The sequence below is a fragment of the Sporisorium graminicola genome, chromosome SGRAM_23 (assembly GCF_005498985.1).
Source record: "Sporisorium graminicola strain CBS 10092 chromosome SGRAM_23, whole genome shotgun sequence".
In the NCBI taxonomy this organism is placed as follows: domain Eukaryota; kingdom Fungi; phylum Basidiomycota; class Ustilaginomycetes; order Ustilaginales; family Ustilaginaceae; genus Sporisorium; species Sporisorium graminicola.
In genome coordinates, this window is record NC_043732.1 from 151,066 (window position 1) to 172,320 (window position 21,255).

Consider the following 21,255-nt stretch of genomic DNA (forward strand, 5'->3'; position numbering starts at 1 on the left):
GGTACCGAGGCCAAAAATGCGAGCCAGCACGCGCAACAGACGTTTGCGCAGCGCAGCAGCTGTAGATCGATCGAGCTTTCAGGTTAAGGGAACGTCTGACGTGCTACTCGCTGGATTGCAGTAGGGTGCGATGAATGGGTAATGTTCTCATGGTCGAAGCAATCGCAAAGAGAAACAGGTGCAACAGAAAGATCACCGCGCTCAACGACGCGCCCCGTTTTGAGTGCCTCTTCCTTCTTCCGCGTCACATCTTCGCATCGGGCGCATCGGGTTGACGATCTGCAAGCCTGTTCAACAGCGCCCCCCTCCACCAAAGCTTTTTCCGTTCTTCTTCTTGGAACATCTTGCCTATCTCGTTCGACAATCACACATGCTCAGACAAGCTGTCCGGACGAGTGGGCTTCGTGCCCTCCTTTGGCTTCGTATACCGCCACCTGCATCTCTGCCTCGTCAGGGCTACTCCGCCGCTCTCACTTCTACCCCGCTTCGATCTTCTTCAAGTGGCCGACCACAGGATCACGTCCGACCTCAAACTACAACTTCCAAATTCTCAGACCTCGCTTCTGATACGAGCAGCGAAGCCTACTACGGAGCTTTCCCATCGCGAACACATACTTGCGGCGAGCTGCGCGCAACACATGTAGATCAACAAGTCATCCTCACCGGTTGGCTGCAGTCGTCGCGGCAGGTATCCAAGCAGCTCGGCTTCCTCACAATATTCGATCACACTGGCTCGGTTCAGCTCAAAGTCCAGCCGACATCAGAATCTGCTTCACTACTCGATTCTCTTTCGTCAATCCCCCTGCAGAGCGCCATCCTCATCCACGGAAAAGTAGCCTTGCGTCCGACTCAGGACTCCAAAGCAGACCAAACGACAGGAGCAATCGAAGTGCTGCCAGACAGCTTCACCCTGCTCAATCCGGCTACACGAGACTTACCTTTTCAGCCGTCTGACTCCGTTCATGCCGATGCAGTCTCGACAGAGCTCCGTGCTCGACACAGGTACCTCGATCTGCGCCGTCCCTCGCTTGCGCACAACATTCGACTGCGCAGCCGCATCACCCATGCTGTGAGGAACCATCTCTACGACCAGGGTTTCCTCGAAATTGAGACTCCTGTCCTGCTCAGATCCACTCCTGAAGGAGCGCGCGAGTTCCTCGTGCCCACACGAACATCATCAACTACAGCAGGCGCCTCGGCCGAGCCTAGCTTCTATGCTCTACCACAATCGCCTCAGCAGCCGAAACAGCTCTTGATAGCGTCAGGAATTACGGACAGGTACTTCCAAATTGCAAAGTGTTTCCGCGATGAAGATGGACGCAAGGATCGTCAGCCCGAGTTCACGCAGATCGATCTCGAAATGGGGTTCGTAAGCGGTGGTCCTCCGACGACATTGCAACTATCCAACCCGTCCCAGGTACCGGAAGTCGAGTCGGAAGCGGACAGTGCCGATGCCAGAGATGCCCAAGGCCAATGGAGGATTGGCGGCCATCAGGTGAGGGACGTTATCGAAGGTCTGGTGAGACGCATTTGGGACGTAGCTGGTAGGGGTGTTGCTTTACCGACCACCCGCTTCCCCGTCATGTCGTACTGGACTGCCATGACACGCTATGGCTCGGACAAGCCCGACTTGCGGTATGACTATTCACTGCACGACATTTCCTCCGGCTTCATGTCTTCGTCCGACCCCGACCCTCCATCCAAAGACGCTGGCCAGAGTCTCGAAATCTTGCCCTATCAACACCATTCCATCGGTTCGCTTTCGAAAAGTCAGCTCGACCACATCGTTGCACCATTCAAAGGCAAGATCGAGCGGTTCCGCGTTGCGTCCAAGGACAACATCCACGAGCTGGCCGCGCTGCTTCTCAAGAAGAGCAATCTGACACGAACCTTCCTATCCCGACTCGAGCATCTCCCGGCATCCGAGGTTGACGTTGAGCATCTTGCGTCCACCCTTCGAGGAGCGCTCGAGGCAGAAGCGAGACAGAGCGACGCAGGCCAACCCGTAGACGTCTTTGTCTCGCTCCGCACGGATCCACCGGAGGGCGGGAGCACACCACTGGGCGATGTGCGCAAGCTTCTAGCCGGCACACTCGTGTCCAAGAACCTGCTTCACCTGCGAGGTGATGCGTTCGCGTGGATCACCGAATTCCCGCTCTTCACGCTCGCGGACGAAGACAAGAACCAGCTGTCGTCGTTCTCCTCATCCACGGCCCTCACACGGTGGCAGTCCTCGCACCACCCATTTACGGCGCCGCTTTCCGCCGACATCCCGCTGCTCTCATCCGCGCACACGATAGCTTCGGTGCGCGGGCAGCACTACGACCTCGTGCTCAACGGACAAGAGATCGGCGGCGGCAGCGTTCGCATCCACTCGCGCGCCATGCAGGAACATGTCTTCCGCCACATCCTCCAACTCAACCCCGACGAGTGTGCCCGGTTCGTACACCTGCTCGACGCCCTCGACTGCGGCGCTCCCCCGCACGGAGGCATCGCGCTCGGCTTCGACCGCCTCATGGCCATCCTCTGCAACACCGAGAGCATCCGCGACGTCATCGCCTTCCCCAAACAGGGCTCCGGCGTCGACCCGCTCTTCGGCTCCCCCGCACCCCTGCGCGAGCCCAACGAATCTCAGTCCGCCGCAGAGTCCCTCCTCCGCTTGTACGGTCTCACCAAAGCTAACACCTGAGAACAACACGGAAACAATACAAACGCGGCTCTTGTTTCCAGAAGCAGGGGTAGAAATACATGTTGCAAAACCGAAAGACCGACAGCTTGAGGCGCTCTAGAACATGTTACGAAGAAGCACTTTGTAGCACTCCTCGTCATACGGCTTGCCATCCTTGACAAAGAATTGCGTGTCCGTAAATGGCTGACAGCACTCGAAGCACGTAAAGCACTCCGGATGGTACTTGCCGCCCAGCGCACTGATCAGATCGTAGACAATCGGCTTCTTGCACCCCTTGCATCTGGGCTTGTGCAGGTTGACGTGGCACTTTTCGCAGTACGGATACCCCTTGTGCACGATGAACTCCATCCCACCATGTTTGACCTTGCCATTCTCATCTGCCGTCACCAAGCCCGGATCGGATCCAGCCGCCGAACCCGCCGCTTTGGGGTCCAGGAAAGGATCGCCGCAGTTGGCACAGAAAAAGTGCAGCTCGTGATAGCACCTCTCCTTGGTCTCGCCATCTTGGCCGGTGAGCTCTTCATCCTGAACTGTGATGTAGCGCTCGTCGACGATGGGCGTGCGACAGTGGAAGCATCGCTTCGAGAAGAGTTCGTGGTAGTCAAAGTGACAATAGGGTAATCCCTCGTGCTCGTAGAATGCTACATGCTCGAGACCCTCAGAGCAGTGAGCGCAGACAAAGCAGCTGGGGTGAAACGTAGTGCCGAGAGCGTGTACGACTTTACCCGCGATCCACTTTTGACATCCTTGGCACCCAGCACCGCTGCCGACGGACGAGGCAGAGACTCGACCGTTTGCCGCGCCCGTCTTTGCGTGTGGGCCGGTTGAGGGCGAGTGGCTGGTGCCCGCTCTTTGTGATTTGGCCGATGGCTCGGCTGAATAAGAGACCGAGATGGAGGGCCCTTTCGAGCCAGTGCTCGTCTGCGATCGTGCATCGTCGTCATCCGCCGTCACCGAAATCAAAGGTCCTGTACCTCCTGACGCATGGTCGTCCTTGTCGGCTCCAGAAATTTGAATCGATGGGCCCGCTGCAAAAGAGTGGCCATCATCGTCACCATCGCCTGGCAACACAATCGTTGGCACTCCAACGGGCGAGGAAGTGGTTTGTTGGATCACTTTCTGACCCGCAGGAGGGCCAGCCCGCGAAACACTGCTGCCGCGACGACGTCTGGGCTTCTCTGGCTCCTCATCCGGAGCGTCAAAGCTAAAGACTGGAATACTCGCGGCCGCGGAGGCAGTATGAGCAGAAGCCGCCTTCGAAGGGCCAGCATCTTGGCTCATAGACATGCTTGCCATAGAGTCGACCAATTGGGCAGGGTCCTGATAGCGTGCAGGCTCGTGGCGATGCGACGATTGAGGTTGCGAGACGTGTGCAGGTGTTGTTTCGTAGACTTGCGAGCTTTGCTGCATGGCATCTTGGAAGCGAGCAGGTGCTGTGGGTGTGGTGTGCTCGTGGTGTGAGCTGCGGACGGGACTCGATTCCAGCGATTTGTTGAGGGCAGAACCGGCACTTTGACTGGATCGATGCGTTGCTTTGGTTGTCGCTTCGCTGAGCGGCTGTGCCACCGTCACAGAGGGATTACCATTCGCTGCCGCAACAGGCTCGCTCTGGCTAGCGGGCAGCTCGCGAGTGTTCATCGACGGAGTGCCGACCATTCTTGTGGGTGGCATAGGCGGTGAAAAAGTTGTGCTCGCCAAGGCGCTGCGAAGGGGACGTCTCTGAGGAACGCCTCTCGCCATGAGTGCTTCCGCGGCCAGCCGAACGCTCTCCGTGCGATTGAGCGCGGTGGTGGGCAGTCGAGTTGTGGTGCCTGCGATGGGGGATGCAAGGCTGCTCGGATCACCTTTAGCCAAATTGGACGAGATGTAGCCGGATGCTGATGATATAGTGGCAGGAGAGCCCGAGGGAGGTCTCGGTAGGTCCCTTCGGACGCTTGCGCGGTTGGTGAGACCGACAGAACCTGTCACAGGCGAACCTGGTGCCGATGGGTTGGACGAGGTGCGTGTGGGTTGGGGCAAGGGCCTGCGAACCGAGCTGACGGATGAAGTTGTGGTCTGTCTGCTCAGATCGGTCGCGTAGGCTGGACGCGGCGACGTAGCAGACATGGGTGGGGAGGTGGCCTGCTGCGTGACCTGGTGCATGGCGGGGAAGACATGCGCATTCGGAGATGTTGCCGAAGGAGGTGCACTCGATTGGGCAGGAAAAGCGATGCCGGGTTGCTGAGGTGGGGTCATCACAGCTACCGGATGATCCCATGGTTGGTGTGCGGGGGGTGATGTAACGGAAGGGTAGTGCTGGTCGGAGACGATTTGCTGGTACACCGGTTGACTCTGTGGTAAGGGCGCCCACGGCTGTTGCTGCTGAGGTGGTGCCGCGTACTGGACGGTAGGCATGTACTGGAAATGCGATGCGGGCACTCCGTCGTGAGGCGAAGCATAGCTCATAGGCGGTTGGGCCGCAGAGTGAGGTGTCGCAGTGACTTGTGGTGCGGCCACAGTCGGAGTATAGGCCATCGAATGTGCGGGCAAAATGCCGTTGGCTGACGGAAGCTGGGATGGATAGAAAGTGGATTGTGCTGGGTGCGGCGCTTGGTAGGAGACGTCAGGAGCGCTTTCCCTGCGCTGTCTCGCGTAACCTGCATATGAAGGACCAGAGCTGGATTCCGAGTAGCTGTGTGCCATCGCGGCAGAGGTAGGAACGGGCTGCCCCGAAGAATATGCGGCATCGTGCCCCACAGCATAAGGGGGGTGGGGGAGGACATGAGAAGATGGCTGCTGCTGGTATCGATACAAGTTTTGTTGTTGTTGTTGCTGCTGCTGTTGCTGTTGCTGTTGTTGCTGCATCTGATGCTGGTAATTGTAGAAGGCGCTCGGAGCAGGTGGCACGGGGTTGGAGGCAACTTTGGAACGAGCCCTCTTGACGGGCGACGAAGGCGTGGATGATGATGACGTAGAGGCTGCCTGCTTGAGGTCGCTGGCAGAGGATCTGTGTGGGCTTGGGGGCGCTGGAGAGTGGGAGCTAGGCGGAAGGTAGCCCCCAAGAGTGTGCGTATCGTTCATCTTGCTTGCTTTTTGCGCGGACAAGGGTTCATAGGAGGAGCTCCTGCGAGGTTTCCGGACAGTGGTGGAAGGCGGCGGCGGAGGAGCATGAGCGAGCCAGGCGGCCGACATGTCCACGGATTCCTGGACCGGCATCTTGTTCGAGCGTGCGAGGTCGATCAAGTGACGAGAGCAGTTGTCTGTCGCTGTCGCGGTTGCTATTGGCTGCAGGCCGACTCAAGGCAGAGCCAGAGAGTGGGGGCGTGAGAGTAGCTTGCAAGTGTAGTAGCAGCGACACCAAATGTCGAGGTAGCGAAGGCGATGATGGTGGTGATGAGAGAGGCGACATGCAGACCGACCAAAGCTGTGCTGATTCTGCTTTGTGTCTGCTTCGTCAGGGTTCACACCAAACAAAAGGATAACAAACACAGACGCTGCGTCGACGCGCGAGACCAACACTTCCAGTCTCAGTCAGAGTGTTGTGGATAATGTTCAACTTCTCCCTCGCCCTTTTCTTGAAAATCACAGAAAAATAGGGAGGTTTTCGAGCGAAAAAGGGGCCAAAATTCAGCCGAAAAGCTCTGTGACGCGACGTTGCGTCGGCGCACAAGTTCTCGTGTGCCGAACCGTATATTATATATTAATAGTATGTTCACGCTCTCTCGCTTGCTGCTGTGCGCTCTTTCTTCTCAAACTTGGCTGAGAAGAGCTGAAACAGGGGCTTGACCGACAAATTTTGAACGCTTGACTCCATACGACCGCAAGAGGCTGATGGCACTTATTAGCATCTCGTGAGACGAGCAAAAGGACGAGTTCGATTCGATTGTTGCGGGGTGAGCCTAGCAAGTGCGCAGGGTTCCCTGACAGAAGCTTACAAAAGCTTAGATAAGCAGAGATCACGTGAACCAAAACGAAGGCCATTGATCCACTCGAATTGGAAGAATCGAAAGAGCCTGCGATTTTCTCTTTCTAAGGGTGAGGCGTGGGAGAATTGGCATTTTGGTCATCAGAAGCAAGAAAGACTACCTTTCCACACCATCACACACCTCAGGAACCCTCTCTCTGATCGCCCGAAAACCCATCTCTTTTCACACGCCATGTCGGCTTCCATCCGAAACTTGCAGCGAGGCGTTACTCGTGCCTTTTCGCAGAGCTGCGCTGCTCTGGTCTCGCGCACCGCACCGACATCTTCCTCGTCCAATCCGATCGCCTCCACGTCGTCGTCTGCGAGCTCGGTACGCTCCAAGCAGCACGACAAGCGTCAACAGAAAAAGAAGGATGCCGTTTTGCGCAAGGCCGTCGAAATGTACCATCTGACCCCGTCGTTCCTTCCGAACCCACAACAAGCCTCGGTGTCCACGTCCGCACGCCAGTCCTCGGCATCCTCGAACTCGTGGGAATCTGCGCTTGACAACACAATTTACTCTTCCATTCTCAACACCGACTCGGTCTCTCGACGCTCTCCCAACCTCGTTCCTAGAGGTCTCACTGAGTTCTCCCGCGAGCAGTCCAGTCGTGCTGCTTCTGTTCCCGCTTTCGGAAACACCGAACAGTCGGCTTCGAGCCGTGCCAAGGACATCCATTCCTTTGCCTCAGATCTCACCAGCACCACCTTCCTCACACGCAGAGAAAGGGAAGCAGCAGCAGCCGACCTCACCTCGGCTAACCGATCCAAACCAGCTGGGGGCGCTTCGTCCTCTTCCCAGCAGAACGGAGGCGGTCTCGAGCACTTTACCGACGGCGACATTGCCAGGTATCAGAGGAGGCACAACCACTCTGCTGGCGCTGGATCTTCCTCTGGCCTTGACAGCGGCAGATACTCTGGCGCTGAGCGACTCACGCATCTCGACCGCATCACTCCCGGCGGAAACGAGTGGTACCGCAGCCAGGGTCTCGACACGAGAAGCGCTCGAATTCGCGACGCCATCTTTGGCACTGTTAACGGTGAACTGCCCGGTCTCGAAGTGGTCCGAGAGAGAATCGCAGAGATGAGGCGTGAGAATGCCGCCTCCCGGCCATCTTCTTCCAACTAGCGACATTCAGCACTGCGATACGCTCTTCTTTACCACGTTCTTCGCAAAAGAATCGGAACTCCTCCGACGCCCACCGACTCACTTGTAGAATCGCAGCACGTCATCAAAGCATTGCGCAGCCATTCTCTTGTCTTCCGGTCTGCATAATGCCAGTCATCAGGCGTGCCGAAGAAAGCTCGTATCTATCACTATGACAGGCTGATTGCTCAAATAGCGCCGCCTTCTGACGCCACCGACTGAGCGCATCGCATTCCAAGCTTCTGATCCCCAGTTCGAACATTCACTTGCCGAGCAGACAGTGTCTACTGCCGCCGTGATTAGCTAGCTCACTCGAACGTTCCTTGCTGAGCTCCCATAAATAAGATCACCTCCTTTGCATCCACCACCCCCGCCTCGCCCCCCTCGATCTCAACCTTCTCTCTCGCAACCATTCAGAGCTCAGCTGTTTCAACGCTTCATCAATCTGATCCATCTTGGTCCCATAGCAAAAGCGCACCCTGCACAGGCATTGACCACGTTCTCTCCTCGGCCATGTCTTGCGATTCAAGCTTCTCTTCCTTCGACCATGTTGCCCTAGGCGATGGAAGTCTCAAGGTCGGGCCTGCTTCCCCTACGCTCATGCCAGCCGCATCCGTGATCGTCTTCGGCTCGCAGGGCTCGGACTTTCTCAACGGTTTTGATAGCATTATCGGCCTTTCGCGCCACCACCCTGAGCTTGCTGCTTTCCTGTCCATGGCTTTGGACGCCGTTCGGGCCGAACTCCAAAGTGTCGCCAATCGTCATTGCGATGTCGCCACTCTCGAGTCCAACGCGGCCGTGAAGCAGCAAAAGCAGATCGAGCTGCTGGCCTGCCTGCCTCCCTTCGAGCCATTCTCTGACCTCAACACCCTTGTTAATTTTCACCGCCGAAAGAAACTCAAGGATCCAGTCATCAACGGAGTGCTTCTCTGTCTTCTTCAGACTGCCAGCGTGGTTGCAGTCTACTGTGTCGCGCATCGTGACGGAGATAAACAAGAGTCTGCGTCAACGTCCGTTGCTCTCAAGGCTTGGAAGGCTCTGTCCGAGCCATGCTCACACTTGTTCGGATACTGCACCGGAGCTCTTTCTGCCTTCAGTCTGCGTCTGCTTAGCGAGGACCAATCAGCATCAGTGCTCCCCGACATCTGGGTTTACGCAAACGAGGCGATCAAGGCAATCCGCATCTGCTTCTGGGTCAGCTTGCATTCGGCCTGCGGCGGCCTCCGTCTCGCTCGAGGAGAGGAGCCTGGTGCCGGATCCGACCATTGGAGCTTTGTCGTCTCGGTGAAAGACGCAGACTACATGGAAAAGGTCTACCTGCGTCTCGCACGATTCAACGAGCTTGAGCAGCAAAGGCCTCTCGACGAGCCTGTTCCTCTCGTTGTCACTGCCAAAGCGCTCGATCAGGTTTCAATCGGAGGCCCTCCCAAACAACTTGAGCGCTTCAGGTCGTACTTGCTCGAGCACATGGGGTCGAAGTGCCGCGTCTTGCCTCTCAAGCTCTTCTCGCCTTACCACACCGCGGATCTCGCGATAGAAGCAGATGCGGTCATGTGCAACCTCGAACATCTAGGGTTGGTCGACGACTCGCTTTTGCCTACGAGCCGAAAGATAATTTGGGAAACAGCAAACAGCAACATTCTCTGCGAGACCAGGTTGCGCGACGTCGTGCGCGTCCTTGTTGCAAGCAACTTGGCCACAACAGCTGACTGGGACGCCATGGTCGACCGCCTGATGTTGCTGGAAGGAGAACGCCAGCTCGGCAAGCAGTACGCAAATCGGCTTGTCATCTCATTCTCTCCCGGTACCAGTCTCGCCGCCGACGTGAGCACGCGCCTCTCCATCCTTCATGAGCCGATGCCACCAGCTGAGCTCGTGACTCATATAGACGTGTCCTCGCTTCTCCACGACTACCTGGTTTACCTAAATCAATTAGGTGTGCAGGCCTCTATCTTGCCCCAGTCCGACATAGGCGGCGAAGAAGTCGTCATCGTCTCGATGGCTTGTCGTTTCCCTGGCGACGTGCGTAATGCTGAACAGCTCTGGACGTGCTTCGAAACGGGTAGATCGACGGTGACAGAAATCCCTCAACACTTGTTCGACATCAATGCGTACCTCGGCGAAGGCGTCAACCAGACCATGGCAAAACACATGCATGCTTTGCCCGAAACCGTTGTCAAATCTATGGACGCGCGTCTCTTCAGTATGTCGCAAAAGGAGGTCGAGCAGCTGGATCCACAGCATCGTCTCGTTATGTTGTGCTCCTATGAGGCTCTTGAACGTACAGGCTACTCGGTAGACGCCAATTCTCCCTCGTCCTTCGACGCCAAGCGCATCGCCGTCTGCATGGCCGCGAGCTGGGACGACTATAGAGAGAATGCGAGCTGGAACATCGGCAGCTACTTCATCACTGGCAACATTCGCGCCTTCATCCCAGGGCATGTGTCGTTCTCTTTCAACTGGGAAGGTCCTAGTGTCTGCGTCGATACACTCGAGTGCTCTGCAGTTTCGGCGATTCAGTGGTGCAGGCAAGCCCTCCTCAGTGGTCAATGCGATGTGGCATTGGCGGGCGCTGTCAACGTCCTGACGCAGCCGCAGATGTTCATCGCCATGGACAAACAGGGCATTCTCTCGCGCTCTGGTACGAACGCGACATTTTCCTGCAAGCTCGACGGCAAGACGAGAGGTGATGGATGCGGCGTTCTACTACTAAAGAGGCGCTCGACGGCACTTCGAGATGGCGACAAGATTCTAGCCACTATTCCAGCCGCCCGAACCACTTACCACGGACGCACCAACGAAGGTGAAGAAGCTGGCGTTGAACAGTCAAAATTCCTGGCCCGAGTCGTGTCCGAAGCAGGCGCACGTACAACCGACATTGTGCACATCGAAGCCAGTGGATTCCACACCCAAGGAGTAGAAGCGGTAGAGTTTGATTCTTTCCGCCGACTGCTAGCCGAGTCGAGTGACGTCCGTGCATCTGTATCCCAAGACCAGATCTCTGTGGCGAGCTCGAGACCCAACATTGGGGCAGGCGAAGCAGTCTCCGCCATGGCGTCGGTGATGAAGGCTGTTCTGATGTTCGAGAAAGCTAGCGTGCCACGACAAATTTCGATCTCGGACCCAGCGGAGCTGCAGCCCAGGATTGCTGCCGCGTGCGCTAGCTCTGCTTTGTATGTACCGACGCACGCACACTGTCTGCCAAATGCTTCCGAAAGGCGAGGGCGACGCACCATTCTCGTCAACAGTCTGGCGAGTACAGATTGTCATGGGGTGGTACTCGTGGGAGCGCCAATGTTCGACGAGGCTCTGCCGTCGATGTCTTGCCCCGCACCCAGCGTGACCATTCCGCTCTCCGAGGAAGCTTGGATCTTCGTTCTCTCGGCAAAGACCAAAGAGTCGGCAGAGATGCTTAAAAAGTATCTCATCGACTACCTTCAGCGAGAGGTTAATCTAGTCGACTTGAGCTACACACTCGCTTGCCGCCGAACACATCATCCATTCCGCCTGAGCGTAGTCGCCTCGGCACAAGACGAACTTGTCCGACGTCTTCGTATGGCTGAATTTGTAGAAGCAAAGCAGCCAGCCGAACTTCCATCGCTCGGGTTCATCCTCCGAAGCGCGGCGCCAATCTCTCCTGACAGTATGGAGGCGCTCTTCAACCTCGATCCTAGCCTTCAAGGCCGATACCACGAGCTGTTATCGAGGACGAGCTTCTCCAACGTCTTTGAGGAACCAAAGTTGAAGCTGCAATTGATGCAGACCTGCCTAGCTTTGCTTTTCATCGATTGCGGCGTCTGTCCATCATTTTTCCATGCCGATTCCGACCTCCTTGAGTATTCCTTTGCACTCCAATGTTGTGCGCTCGACGAGTTCATAAATGATTTGGAGCCAGTCGCGGAGCCTGATGCGACCAGAAGCCACGCATGTATCAAGCTCGACAGCTCGGTCAGCATCACCTTCGGCACCGCAAGCGACATCTGTGCCGAAAAAGCTGCGCTGGCTGTTCCCGCAGCAGATCCTCACGCGCTCCGACGATCTTTGCTCTCTTCCCTCGGGTCCCTGCACCAGCAAGGCTACCGTATTCACTGGATCGAGCTGTTCCGTCCTCATCTTGCTTCAGTAAGCTTTGATGACACGCTGCCAACGTATCCTTTTCACCTCCAGCAGCATTGGATGGAATATCACGACCGCAATCTTCTACCCCACACGGCTATCGGCGCAGAAGCCTCTTGTGAGCCGAAGACGACCTCAAGTAGCTGCGTTGAGGCTTATGAGCCGGTGTCCCATCCTTTACTAACAGAGCAGATGGGAGCAGGCACGACATCGAGAACATACCGTTCAGACTTCTTTGACGAGGCTCAGGCGGCCTTGCTGAAAGTATCTTCTCCCGTCGCCGTGATCGTGGAAGTGCTATTCGAGGCAATCAAAGAGGCAAGCAAATCGATCGGAGGAGAAAACTTTGTCAACGAGCGACTCTTTTTGCGCCTGCAGGAGGTTGATCTGATCAGTACAAAGGACGTGTCTAATCTGGCCGAAGTTTCGATCTCCGTTGCGTTTGACGAGACGACGAAGACGGAGCATTCGAATAAGGGCAGTGTCTCTATCGTCTCAGATCGCGCTGGGAATCTCGGCGAGTGCCTCTACGAATGGGCTCATCGAGCGGATCTACACAGGCGATGGTCGAAAGTGCAGAGCTTCCTTCCGGAAAGAATCGCGAGGATTGAGAACGATGGAGAGCTTTTCTCCTCCAAGCTCATCCAAAAGCTCATTCACAAACGTCTTCATAGGAGAAAAGATGCTGCCGCCAGGTCAATCCGGAGCGCTTTCCTCAATGCTCAATCCCGTGAGGCGGTCGTCCGCATGGACTTCCCATCCACATATCTGGTATCTCTCAACGGAGGTCAAGTGGTGCTGCCTCACCTCCTGTCCAGTCTTGAGGAGCTGGCAGTGTGGTTCGCTGACCAATACTCTGGTCTGCAAGATGGCGTACTCAGCTTTTGTTCGGTGGAAGACCTTTGGACCTGCGGCATCTGGCTGGATACCCTGGCGCAGCAGACGGCCTCACCTTACACGGTCTACATGTCACCTTACAACAGTGACTGCACAAGGCCTCCGACCTTGTACGAGCGTGAACTCGAGCTCGATGTGCTAGTCTTGGATGACAGGCTCCACATCGTCGGTCTTCTCACCCGGTTCCGGCTTACGAGATCTGGCAGCGAGACGGAGCAGAAGGTGCCCGTTGCCGGGGAAATCCCGCCTTCCACAGGAGTGCTGCACCCGGTAGCGAGCTCGAGCCCGCATACTAGAATCCAAGAATCCATGTCACGGGACATGGTACCTCAGTCACGGTCTGCGAGGACTGTTCAATCCAAGCAGGAAGATCGAGTTGGGGAGTTGAACGCCAAAGTGTTGGGAATCCTTGCCTCCGAACTGGGGATTGCATTCGAGGAGATGAAGCCATCGGTGAAGTTTGCCGATCTTGGGCTGGATAGCCTCATGTCTCTCGTTTGCATCTCTACGCTCGAGACGTTGGACCTTGGCTTTGCCATTCCACAATCCCTTTTCATGGAGTGCGACAGTCCAGCAGAACTGTTGGCTTGGATCCGGGCCCAGCTTGGCGACAATGCTGACGTCGGCGAAGTGGAATCGGTGCTCGCTCCGGTGCAAAGTGACAGCGGCAATTTCGGTGACGCTGCATTGCCACCTGCGGCATCTTCCATCGTAGCTTCCACCATAGCCTCCACCGTAGCGGCAGTTCAGCTCGCGCCAACTTTACAAGCATCTGCAAGAAGCACCGTCGCCGTGGAAGCCATGAAGACAATTCGATCGACCATCGAGACCGAGCTAGGTGTTGACGAAGGAAGCATCAACCAAGACGCAAATTTGGCAGATCTCGGCATGGACTCGCTCATGTCGCTGCTCGTGCTCGGCAACCTGTCCGGAATGCTGCCGATCGAGTTGCCTTCTTCGCTCTTTATGGATTGCGCATCGCTACGCGAGATCAATGAGTTCATAGCGAGCCAGCTTGGTCGACCGTCTGCAAACGCTCAAGGGACGGGCCTGGCAGTCGAAGAGGGCACAGGTACGAGAGCCTCGAGCGCAACTATCGACATGATTATTCCCACCGCAAAGAAGCCGATTCTTCTTCGCAAGAGTAACAAGATGGAAAGCAGCACACCTCTGTTCCTGCTCCCCGATGGATCCGGCATGTCGACGGTCTATCAGCACTTCCACTCCATCGACCGACCTATCTACTCGATCAACTCTCCATTCCTGGCCGATGCATCCGCTTGGGACGGCGGCATAACGCAGATCGCGCGCTACTATCTCGAGAGCATGAGGCTGATTCAGCCCGCAGGGCCCTGGTTGGTTGGTGGATGGAGTTTTGGCGGTATGGTCGCGTTTGAAATCGCTCGTCTGCTTGCCACCTATAGGGGCCCGACGACCGACAGAGTTGCAGGACTCTTCCTGATCGACTCGCCTTGTCCCAAAACATACCCGCCCCTACCGATGAGCATCGTCGATTGGATCTTCACCGCTCCCGAAGTCGAAGACATTGCTCCACCCGCTCTATCGAATAAACTTATCGCCCATTTCAAGGCTACAGTCGACAGCCTAGTCGGCTGGCAGCCGGCATCGATCGAGCATAGCGGGGATGTCAACAAGATGCCAAGGACATGGTACATCGTTGCTGATCAATCATTGCCTGGCAAGATGGACGATATTCAGGAGGTGAACGAGACGGTGCAGATGCTTTTCAAGCAGAACAGGGCTCAAGAGCGCGGACCGGATGGTTGGCAGCATTTAGTTCTCGGGGAGAGGATCGAGGTGAAGGGTTTGGCCGAGGCGAACCACTTCGCTCTTGTTCGTGAACCTGCGGTGGGCCAAATCGCCGGGATCTTGCAAGAGGCGTGCACGAAGGCAACGGAGGGTTGACGGACGCGAATCACAGCGCACCATCTCGCACAAAGAAGCGTTGTCGAGCATCAGCATCGACATCTGCGTCGACATTCTCACGCGTGATTCATGTTCCGTTCCGTTGCTTTCCCACAGTATTAACATGTGTCCGCCCGAATGCTCTCAGACAATGTCAACCCAGCAGAAAGTACCATATTCCCCCTTGTACAAGCATCCACTGTCCCGATTCGCACCCAAACCAAACCACAAAAGTTTAAAACAACGAAATCGAACGACAGTGTTTCTCCTTCCTTGTCCTTCAACCGCGTAGTGCACGCCGTCTGCGATCACTCCCTGTGTTCCTAATCACATGTCGTCAACAGTTCCCAAATTCTTTCAGTTCCCGCTAGCTAGAAAGTGTCCTCTCCATCACGCCAAGCTTCAAAGATTTGCTCACCTCCCGCTCTGATGCACCTCTCGCACGACCGCTTCAATCAGTCACAAGGACATTGCACGGACAGGCTGAAGACTGCAAAGATGCACGAGTAGAATGAAATCTGGCAAAAAGTGGTGAGCAGGCCTACACATGGCAAAAGCGAGTGTCTTCCATCGACCGCGGCTGGCATCACCCCTGTTGACTGGCCACAAACGCCGCGGTGTCCCTGGCATTCTCCATATCGCTCAAAACCTTCTTGTAGCTCCCCAGCCCGGGCACAGCATGTAACATCCTCGCGAACCCCTCCAACAACACGTTGAAGTTATCCATCAACAGCGTCAACTCGCCTTCGTTGCGCGGAACAGCAATAAGCTGGTCCCAAATATCGTCGTGCAGCTGCTGACAGCTGAGCTTCAGGACATCGGCGACCATTGCAGGGTAGGGATGTCTCCAGGGGGCGTTTGCGGAGTCTTCGATGGGTGTGTAGTCCGGAGTACTGGAGGAGTTGGTGGCGTAGAAGCGGCCTTTGCGGGATTTACCGTCTTTCGGCGGCCGAGTCTGCGGGGACAAGCGGCCGATTTTGGACGCTTGTTCGAGGTTGGCCGATTCGGCGTTGATGAGCGACGCCATGCGAGCCATGCCCAGTGCAGCCGAGCGGCCAATCTGTCTGCGTTCGACGGAGGACAGCAGCATCACCGAGCGCAGCTGTCGAGGCGGCGGTACACTCTGCGGTGATGCGCCCGCGGCCGCAGCATTGGACGCAGTCGACATCGGGGACCCACTCTTCTTTGCCGATGCGGGACTGCCCATCTCCAACGGCGAAAACGCCACGTCCGTGCCCTTGCCATCCGGCGCAACTTGGCCCGCATTCCAGACCTGAATCAACTCCAGCTCCTTCGCCTCCAACCGCTTGGCCAACTGCACAAAATGAAGCACCCCGAGATGAATGTGTATCACGAAGAACGACAGCATCGTCCTACCCTGGCGTGATAGATGCACGAATTCGTCCAACGCCCTCGCGATCAGCTTGTCGAAGATACTATGGAACAGCCGCACCGCCTCGATGACGTTCATGACCATCTTCTCAATCTTCTCACCCACCACGCTCCCGCCACCCGCGATCAACGCCTGCACGGGATCCGTGGTGCCCAACAATCCCTCCGTCGCCGTGTGCAGCACCCCAACACGACGCCAGATGTACACCTCCACCGCTGTCCCCCACGCGACTCCAAGTAGGACCACCTGCTCGTTAAGCCCACCACCGGGGTTGTTGATGTTGATAATCGGCCCGGCACCCGGTGTAGCGTCCGCGTCCGGATCTTTCGCGCCGATGAGCACGTCGAAGGGGATGGCGTTGGCCAGCGCACCCGGGTTCCTCAACAGCGCAGGGATCAGATCACGCGCACACGCAGCGCGCTCCATGATCCGTTTCGACATCTCGGTATCCACGGGGAAACTGCCGTCGTCCTCCGGGTCTTCGTGCATGTATGACTCTGACGTACCTGGGAACGCTCCCGGGGGCGCCTGCCGAGACGGTAGCAGGTTGAGCGTGTCTTGCATCGCAAATAGGGCTTCTGCCGTACGATCGGGCGGACTGGTTCCATTGCTGCTTCCGGGAGATGGAACCAGTCCGTGAGGCTTCACGCCAGCATCGGTGCCCGACCCCATCCCCGACGACTGGTACACCAGATTGTCCTCGCGCATACTCGACCTTCGCCCTTGAGAAACGTGCGTCACCGTATCAATCAACAGGCCAAACCACCCCAACGACTCGGCCAACCCCATCAGATCTGCAGCAATGCGCCGCTGCTCCTTCACCTGCGGAATTCCACTGAGCAGCGGATTCTGACTCGCCTTCTCCGACGTCCTCACCAAATCCCGGCACCGTTTCACAAACCACTCCAAGTGACGGGACGCCGTCTCGAGCGCAAATGCCGCATCCTCTGCCGCATCCGCACCCGACCTCGACCCGCCCTCTGCCAGTGCACCCGGCGGCGGAGCGGTGACGCCGAACAGAAACAGCCCATACGCCAGTCGACACGATCTCCTGGGCGCCAACTGCAGAATCAGCGATCTTGCGCGCTTCCACGCTGCCGTAGCGATCCGATCGTGTGCATCGCGGTAGTTCTTACCATCCACTGCCTTAGCCGAGTCAGCATCAGCCGTCGACGTCATCTCGTCATCCAAGCGGAACTGACACGCGTACGCCAGCATCGCCGCCTTGACCGCCTCGTCAATCATAAGGTCACGCTTGGATCTGCGCCACCCACCAGGACCCATTCCTACAAGGTCGGAAAAGATATCGTTGAACCGCACCGACGCCTCCTGCGCCGACCCGGGGCCCCGGGGTTGAGACGCCGCAGTAGCGACCGGATGTTGCTCCGGTTTCTCGCCCCAGACGCCCATCTCTCCGCCGAGATGATCGAGCCCGTACACGAGGAAGAACAAATTGGGCTGGTGCTCCTTCCGCGACGACGGCGAGTCGACGTGCCACGAGGCCCACAGCTTCTGCGACAGATCGAGTGCATCCAGACCGATCGCGCTCTTGATGTACGCCCCGAGATCGCCGTCGGTCCGGAGCGGCGAGCACGCCCTCGACAGCCACAGATTCGCATTGGGCTCCACCGTGTGAACGTACAACCGCATGCGATTAGTGGTGAGCAGCAACGAGTCGGCGCGCTGCGCAAAGCGGACGTTAGCGCCCGTTCTTGTCAACATCTGCGACTCGCTGCGACTCTGGAACGTCTGGAGCAACTGTTCCCTCGCTTCTTGCGCAGCTTGTGATCCCGGCGAACTGCCATCACTCGAGATGGATTTCGATCGCCTTCCCGTCTCAGACGACTCGTCTTCCACAGCACGCTTCTTGTTGCTGCCTTGCGGAGGAGCTGGCTCGTCCTTGGTGGTCTGGGCTGCCTGCTTGCTCTCTCGCACCGAGTCGGCAAAGTTGGTGGTGCATTCGATGCCTCGCCGCTGGCAATTGGAGCAGACGAGTTTGGAGCCGTTGCTGGTAGCAGGAGGAGCACTGCCCGCTGCGACCTCTTGCCCAGCGTCAGACATCTTGCGCTTGTCGCCAGCATTGCCTGCAGATGGTGGCTCCTCGTCTTGTCCAGGGCCCAGGCCAGCACCGGCTGCAACGGCCTGCGCGACATCGTTGCCTTCCGCGTCGAGACGCAGCTGGAAGTCGCAACCTCGCTTGGAAGCACGGCACTGATCACAACTGATGTTCTGCCTTCGACGTGTGCGTCGACGTGGTGGGATGCCGTCCCTAGATGCTGCTGCTGCCGAGCTCGGTCCGGTAAGGCTGCCACTTGCGCCGTTGTTGTCCTGCGCTGACAGAGTCTTGGAAGCAGCTTCCTGGTCTTGGTCTACTTGAGTCGCATTCACGCCTTCGAGGCCAGGCTCCGTCTTGATCTCGTGGAAACGCGCGAAGCCAGCGTCATCAAGGATAGCAGCAGCCGAATCAAACGAGCCAGTGCCATCGCCATTGAGACCGTGGTTGTCCGAGCCGAAGGGTTCAAAGTAGCCGGCCTGATCCGCTGTGAAGGGGATCGAGGAATCGTCCGGATCACCGGAAAGAAGCGGCATCAGACTAAGATCAAGCGGCATACTGCCGTCCGCCGGCCAATCAGTGCCAGGCGGGGCGACGGAGTAGAACGGCTCGTCCAGAGTCTGTCCAGCAATATACGCTTGAGCGATGGGGTCGTCAAAGGTAGTGAGGTAGTTGCGTTTTGCGTGGGCGACGTGACTGTTGTTGTTGTTGTTGTTGTTGTTGTTGTTGCTGCTGTGATGGTGTTGTTGTTGGTGCTGGTGATGCTGGCTGGATCCGGATGACAGTAGCGTGTCTTGCAGCGAAGACAAGCTGGGTCGATGCTGAGTAGAAGATGGTCCAGCTGTGCCCATGCCGGGTTGCGAAATCGTTTGAGGAGGAGGCTGCATGGATGGGGCGTGCTGCAACGAAACCGAAGAAAGATGTGATGAAGGAGACAAGTGGTGCGGAGAAGGATGTGAAAGAGCGCCATTTGAATTGAAGGGAGGCGATTGGAACGTGAAATTGTGTAGCTCTTGCGGGTGGTTTTGCTGTGGCGTCATGAGCGACTGAGGTTGTTGCGATTGCATGTGAGGGTGATGTGGAGCCTGCTGATGGGGCGTGTGAGCCATAGGTTGACCGAGGAAGTCGGTTCGCGGAATGCCATAAGATTGTTGATGCTGCTGCTGTTGACGTTCATCGCGACTCTGTTGCGTAGGAAAAGGAGCGTGCGGAGGACCAAGCACGCTGTGCTGCGAAGGAGCCTGCATGGTTGCAGGTGACGGACACGTTCAAGTGAGGAGACCGTGAAACTGCGACCAGGATGCGATGTAGTCGTGGACAAGTGACGGCCGTGCGAAAGTGTGTTGGGTTGTATACGCGTTGTCAAGTATTCATACTTGGCGAGAAGTGAGCAATGCGCTGAACGCGAGCATACAAAGGCTGTCCAGCGTGCAGCACCCTCCCGAATACACCAGACGTGATCAGCACTGTGCGACTCTGGCTCGAATCCTTGACCGTGAGATAGGCTAATGTGCGCTCGCTGGAGGAAAAAGAGTGAAGTATACGGACGTCGGGTTTCTTGGTTCTTGCGAGATCGAGTGCGAGAGCGGATGAATGTTGGATGGAACAAAAGGCTGGTGAGAAGAAGGAGCAGCGAGAACACGATTGGCGTGGTGGCTGCGAAGGGTGTTCAATCAGAATCGATGATTGTCAAAGACCGCACGCTGTAGCGTGGATGGTGGGTGGATGCAGTTTGGCGGCAAGAGGCCACGTCAAAGTCGAGCCGGAATTAGCTGGCCAAAAAGAGAGAGATGGTGATCCGAAGACACGAAATCGAAATAGCAAAGTGATGGAGAGAAGAGAAGAGAAAGACGGCGACGGTGACGGCGACGAGAAAGTGCAAGTAGACCTGAGGGTAAGGGAAAAAGTGTGAGCGGCTGATCAGAGCAAGTGGCGCAAGAGCCAACTCAGACCTCAAGCGAGCATGTGCTGTTGCAGCCAGCCCGGTGTGCGGAGTGTGCCGTTGTATGCTGCTTGCTGCAATCCAAGCGGAACTGAGCTAAATTGGCTGTAAGAGCTGCAGATCGTCAACAGGGGTCTGAGCCCAGTCAGTCAGCCTTTGCCTTCTCTGTCTCTGTCTCTGTCTCTGTCTCTGTCTCTGTCTCTGTCTCTCTCTTTCTCGCTTGGAGGAACCACCAAAAAAGGGCAACGGCGAGATCAATCGGGTTTCAGAACGCATTGCAGCTCGTTTCCTGCAGTGTGCGGCGTGAGAACACACTGGCAGGTAGACCCCATCCGACAGGGTTCTAACAGCACCAGAATGCGGAGAGGCCCAAAATCAAACGGTGAAATACGACTCACCGCGGGCCTCCCCGTTACAGTAGAAAGGTGGGGAAGAAATAGAAAGAAAAAAATACTAAAAATCATTAGAATTTCCTTTCCTCTGTCGGAAAGAATTGCACTCTTGGCTGCGTCTCGACCACGCTCACGTCGCAGCTGTTTGTCAGGATGGCATTGCTCTTCGGATTTTGAAGTCCGCTTCTCTCTCGCCCCTGTGGATGCTGCTCGGTCGGACAATCCCGATGCCGTTCACTGTAATTCACACGCTCACACGGAAGTCGAGCACCAATTGGATGCTTCCACCACCACAATCCTGCTGAGATGGCTCATCCGATCCAGTCTCGGCAGCCATCCAGCTTGTGCCTATCTTTGTCCCCCATAGACGCTGTATCCTCTTCGAAACAGGCTCTAAGCTGAGCGTGGAGGTGCAGTTTCTGCTGCAGCTCGAGTCGCCTGTTCCTGGATCGTGTCGACATCGGACTCGTTTCCGACTTTGCTTCTTCCTTCACGTCGCACGGTCAGCAGTCGGCTTTCAAGGCTCAGGAGCTGCGCGTTGCCTTCAGGCGGAAGAGGGTTCAAGCAGAGAGAGACTGTGACGCAGGCCAAGCATTGAGCCCACGCTTGTCAATGTCGCCCAAAGGCTGGTCTGCCTTCCGCCCTCAACCCGAGGCGTTGACACCCTCTCCCACCAGTCGACGCTTACTTGAACACAACCAACGTCGCTCGCTTGTTTGTAAGCTTTGCTTGAAATGCTAACTGCGCAATAGTGCAA

At 56.7% G+C, this 21,255-nt stretch overlaps 5 protein-coding genes across 5 annotated transcripts; 3 read left to right on the forward strand and 2 right to left on the reverse strand.

Moving 5' to 3' along the window:
* Positions 1 to 370: 370 nt before the first annotated feature.
* EX895_004184 (uncharacterized protein) lies at positions 371 to 2,689 on the forward strand (the record flags this gene model as incomplete). The annotated part of the gene is made up of 1 exon (XM_029884780.1): positions 371 to 2,689. The coding sequence occupies one exon, from the start codon at positions 371 to 373 to the stop codon at positions 2,687 to 2,689; it is 2,319 nt and encodes a 772-aa protein (XP_029738881.1).
* Positions 2,690 to 2,785: 96 nt separating this feature from the next.
* Positions 2,786 to 5,884, reverse strand: EX895_004185 (uncharacterized protein; the record flags this gene model as incomplete). The annotated part of the gene is made up of 1 exon (XM_029884781.1): positions 2,786 to 5,884. The coding sequence occupies one exon, from the start codon at positions 5,882 to 5,884 to the stop codon at positions 2,786 to 2,788; it is 3,099 nt and encodes a 1,032-aa protein (XP_029738882.1).
* Positions 5,885 to 6,825: 941 nt separating this feature from the next.
* EX895_004186 (uncharacterized protein) lies at positions 6,826 to 7,761 on the forward strand (the record flags this gene model as incomplete). The annotated part of the gene is made up of 1 exon (XM_029884782.1): positions 6,826 to 7,761. The coding sequence occupies one exon, from the start codon at positions 6,826 to 6,828 to the stop codon at positions 7,759 to 7,761; it is 936 nt and encodes a 311-aa protein (XP_029738883.1).
* A 531-nt stretch (positions 7,762 to 8,292) lies between these two features.
* Positions 8,293 to 14,718, forward strand: EX895_004187 (uncharacterized protein; the record flags this gene model as incomplete). The annotated part of the gene is made up of 1 exon (XM_029884783.1): positions 8,293 to 14,718. The coding sequence occupies one exon, from the start codon at positions 8,293 to 8,295 to the stop codon at positions 14,716 to 14,718; it is 6,426 nt and encodes a 2,141-aa protein (XP_029738884.1).
* A 586-nt stretch (positions 14,719 to 15,304) lies between these two features.
* On the reverse strand, positions 15,305 to 19,411 carry EX895_004188 (uncharacterized protein; the record flags this gene model as incomplete). The annotated part of the gene is made up of 1 exon (XM_029884784.1): positions 15,305 to 19,411. One exon carries the CDS (start codon positions 19,409 to 19,411, stop codon positions 15,305 to 15,307), a length of 4,107 nt encoding a protein of 1,368 aa, XP_029738885.1.
* Positions 19,412 to 21,255: the final 1,844 nt, after the last annotated feature.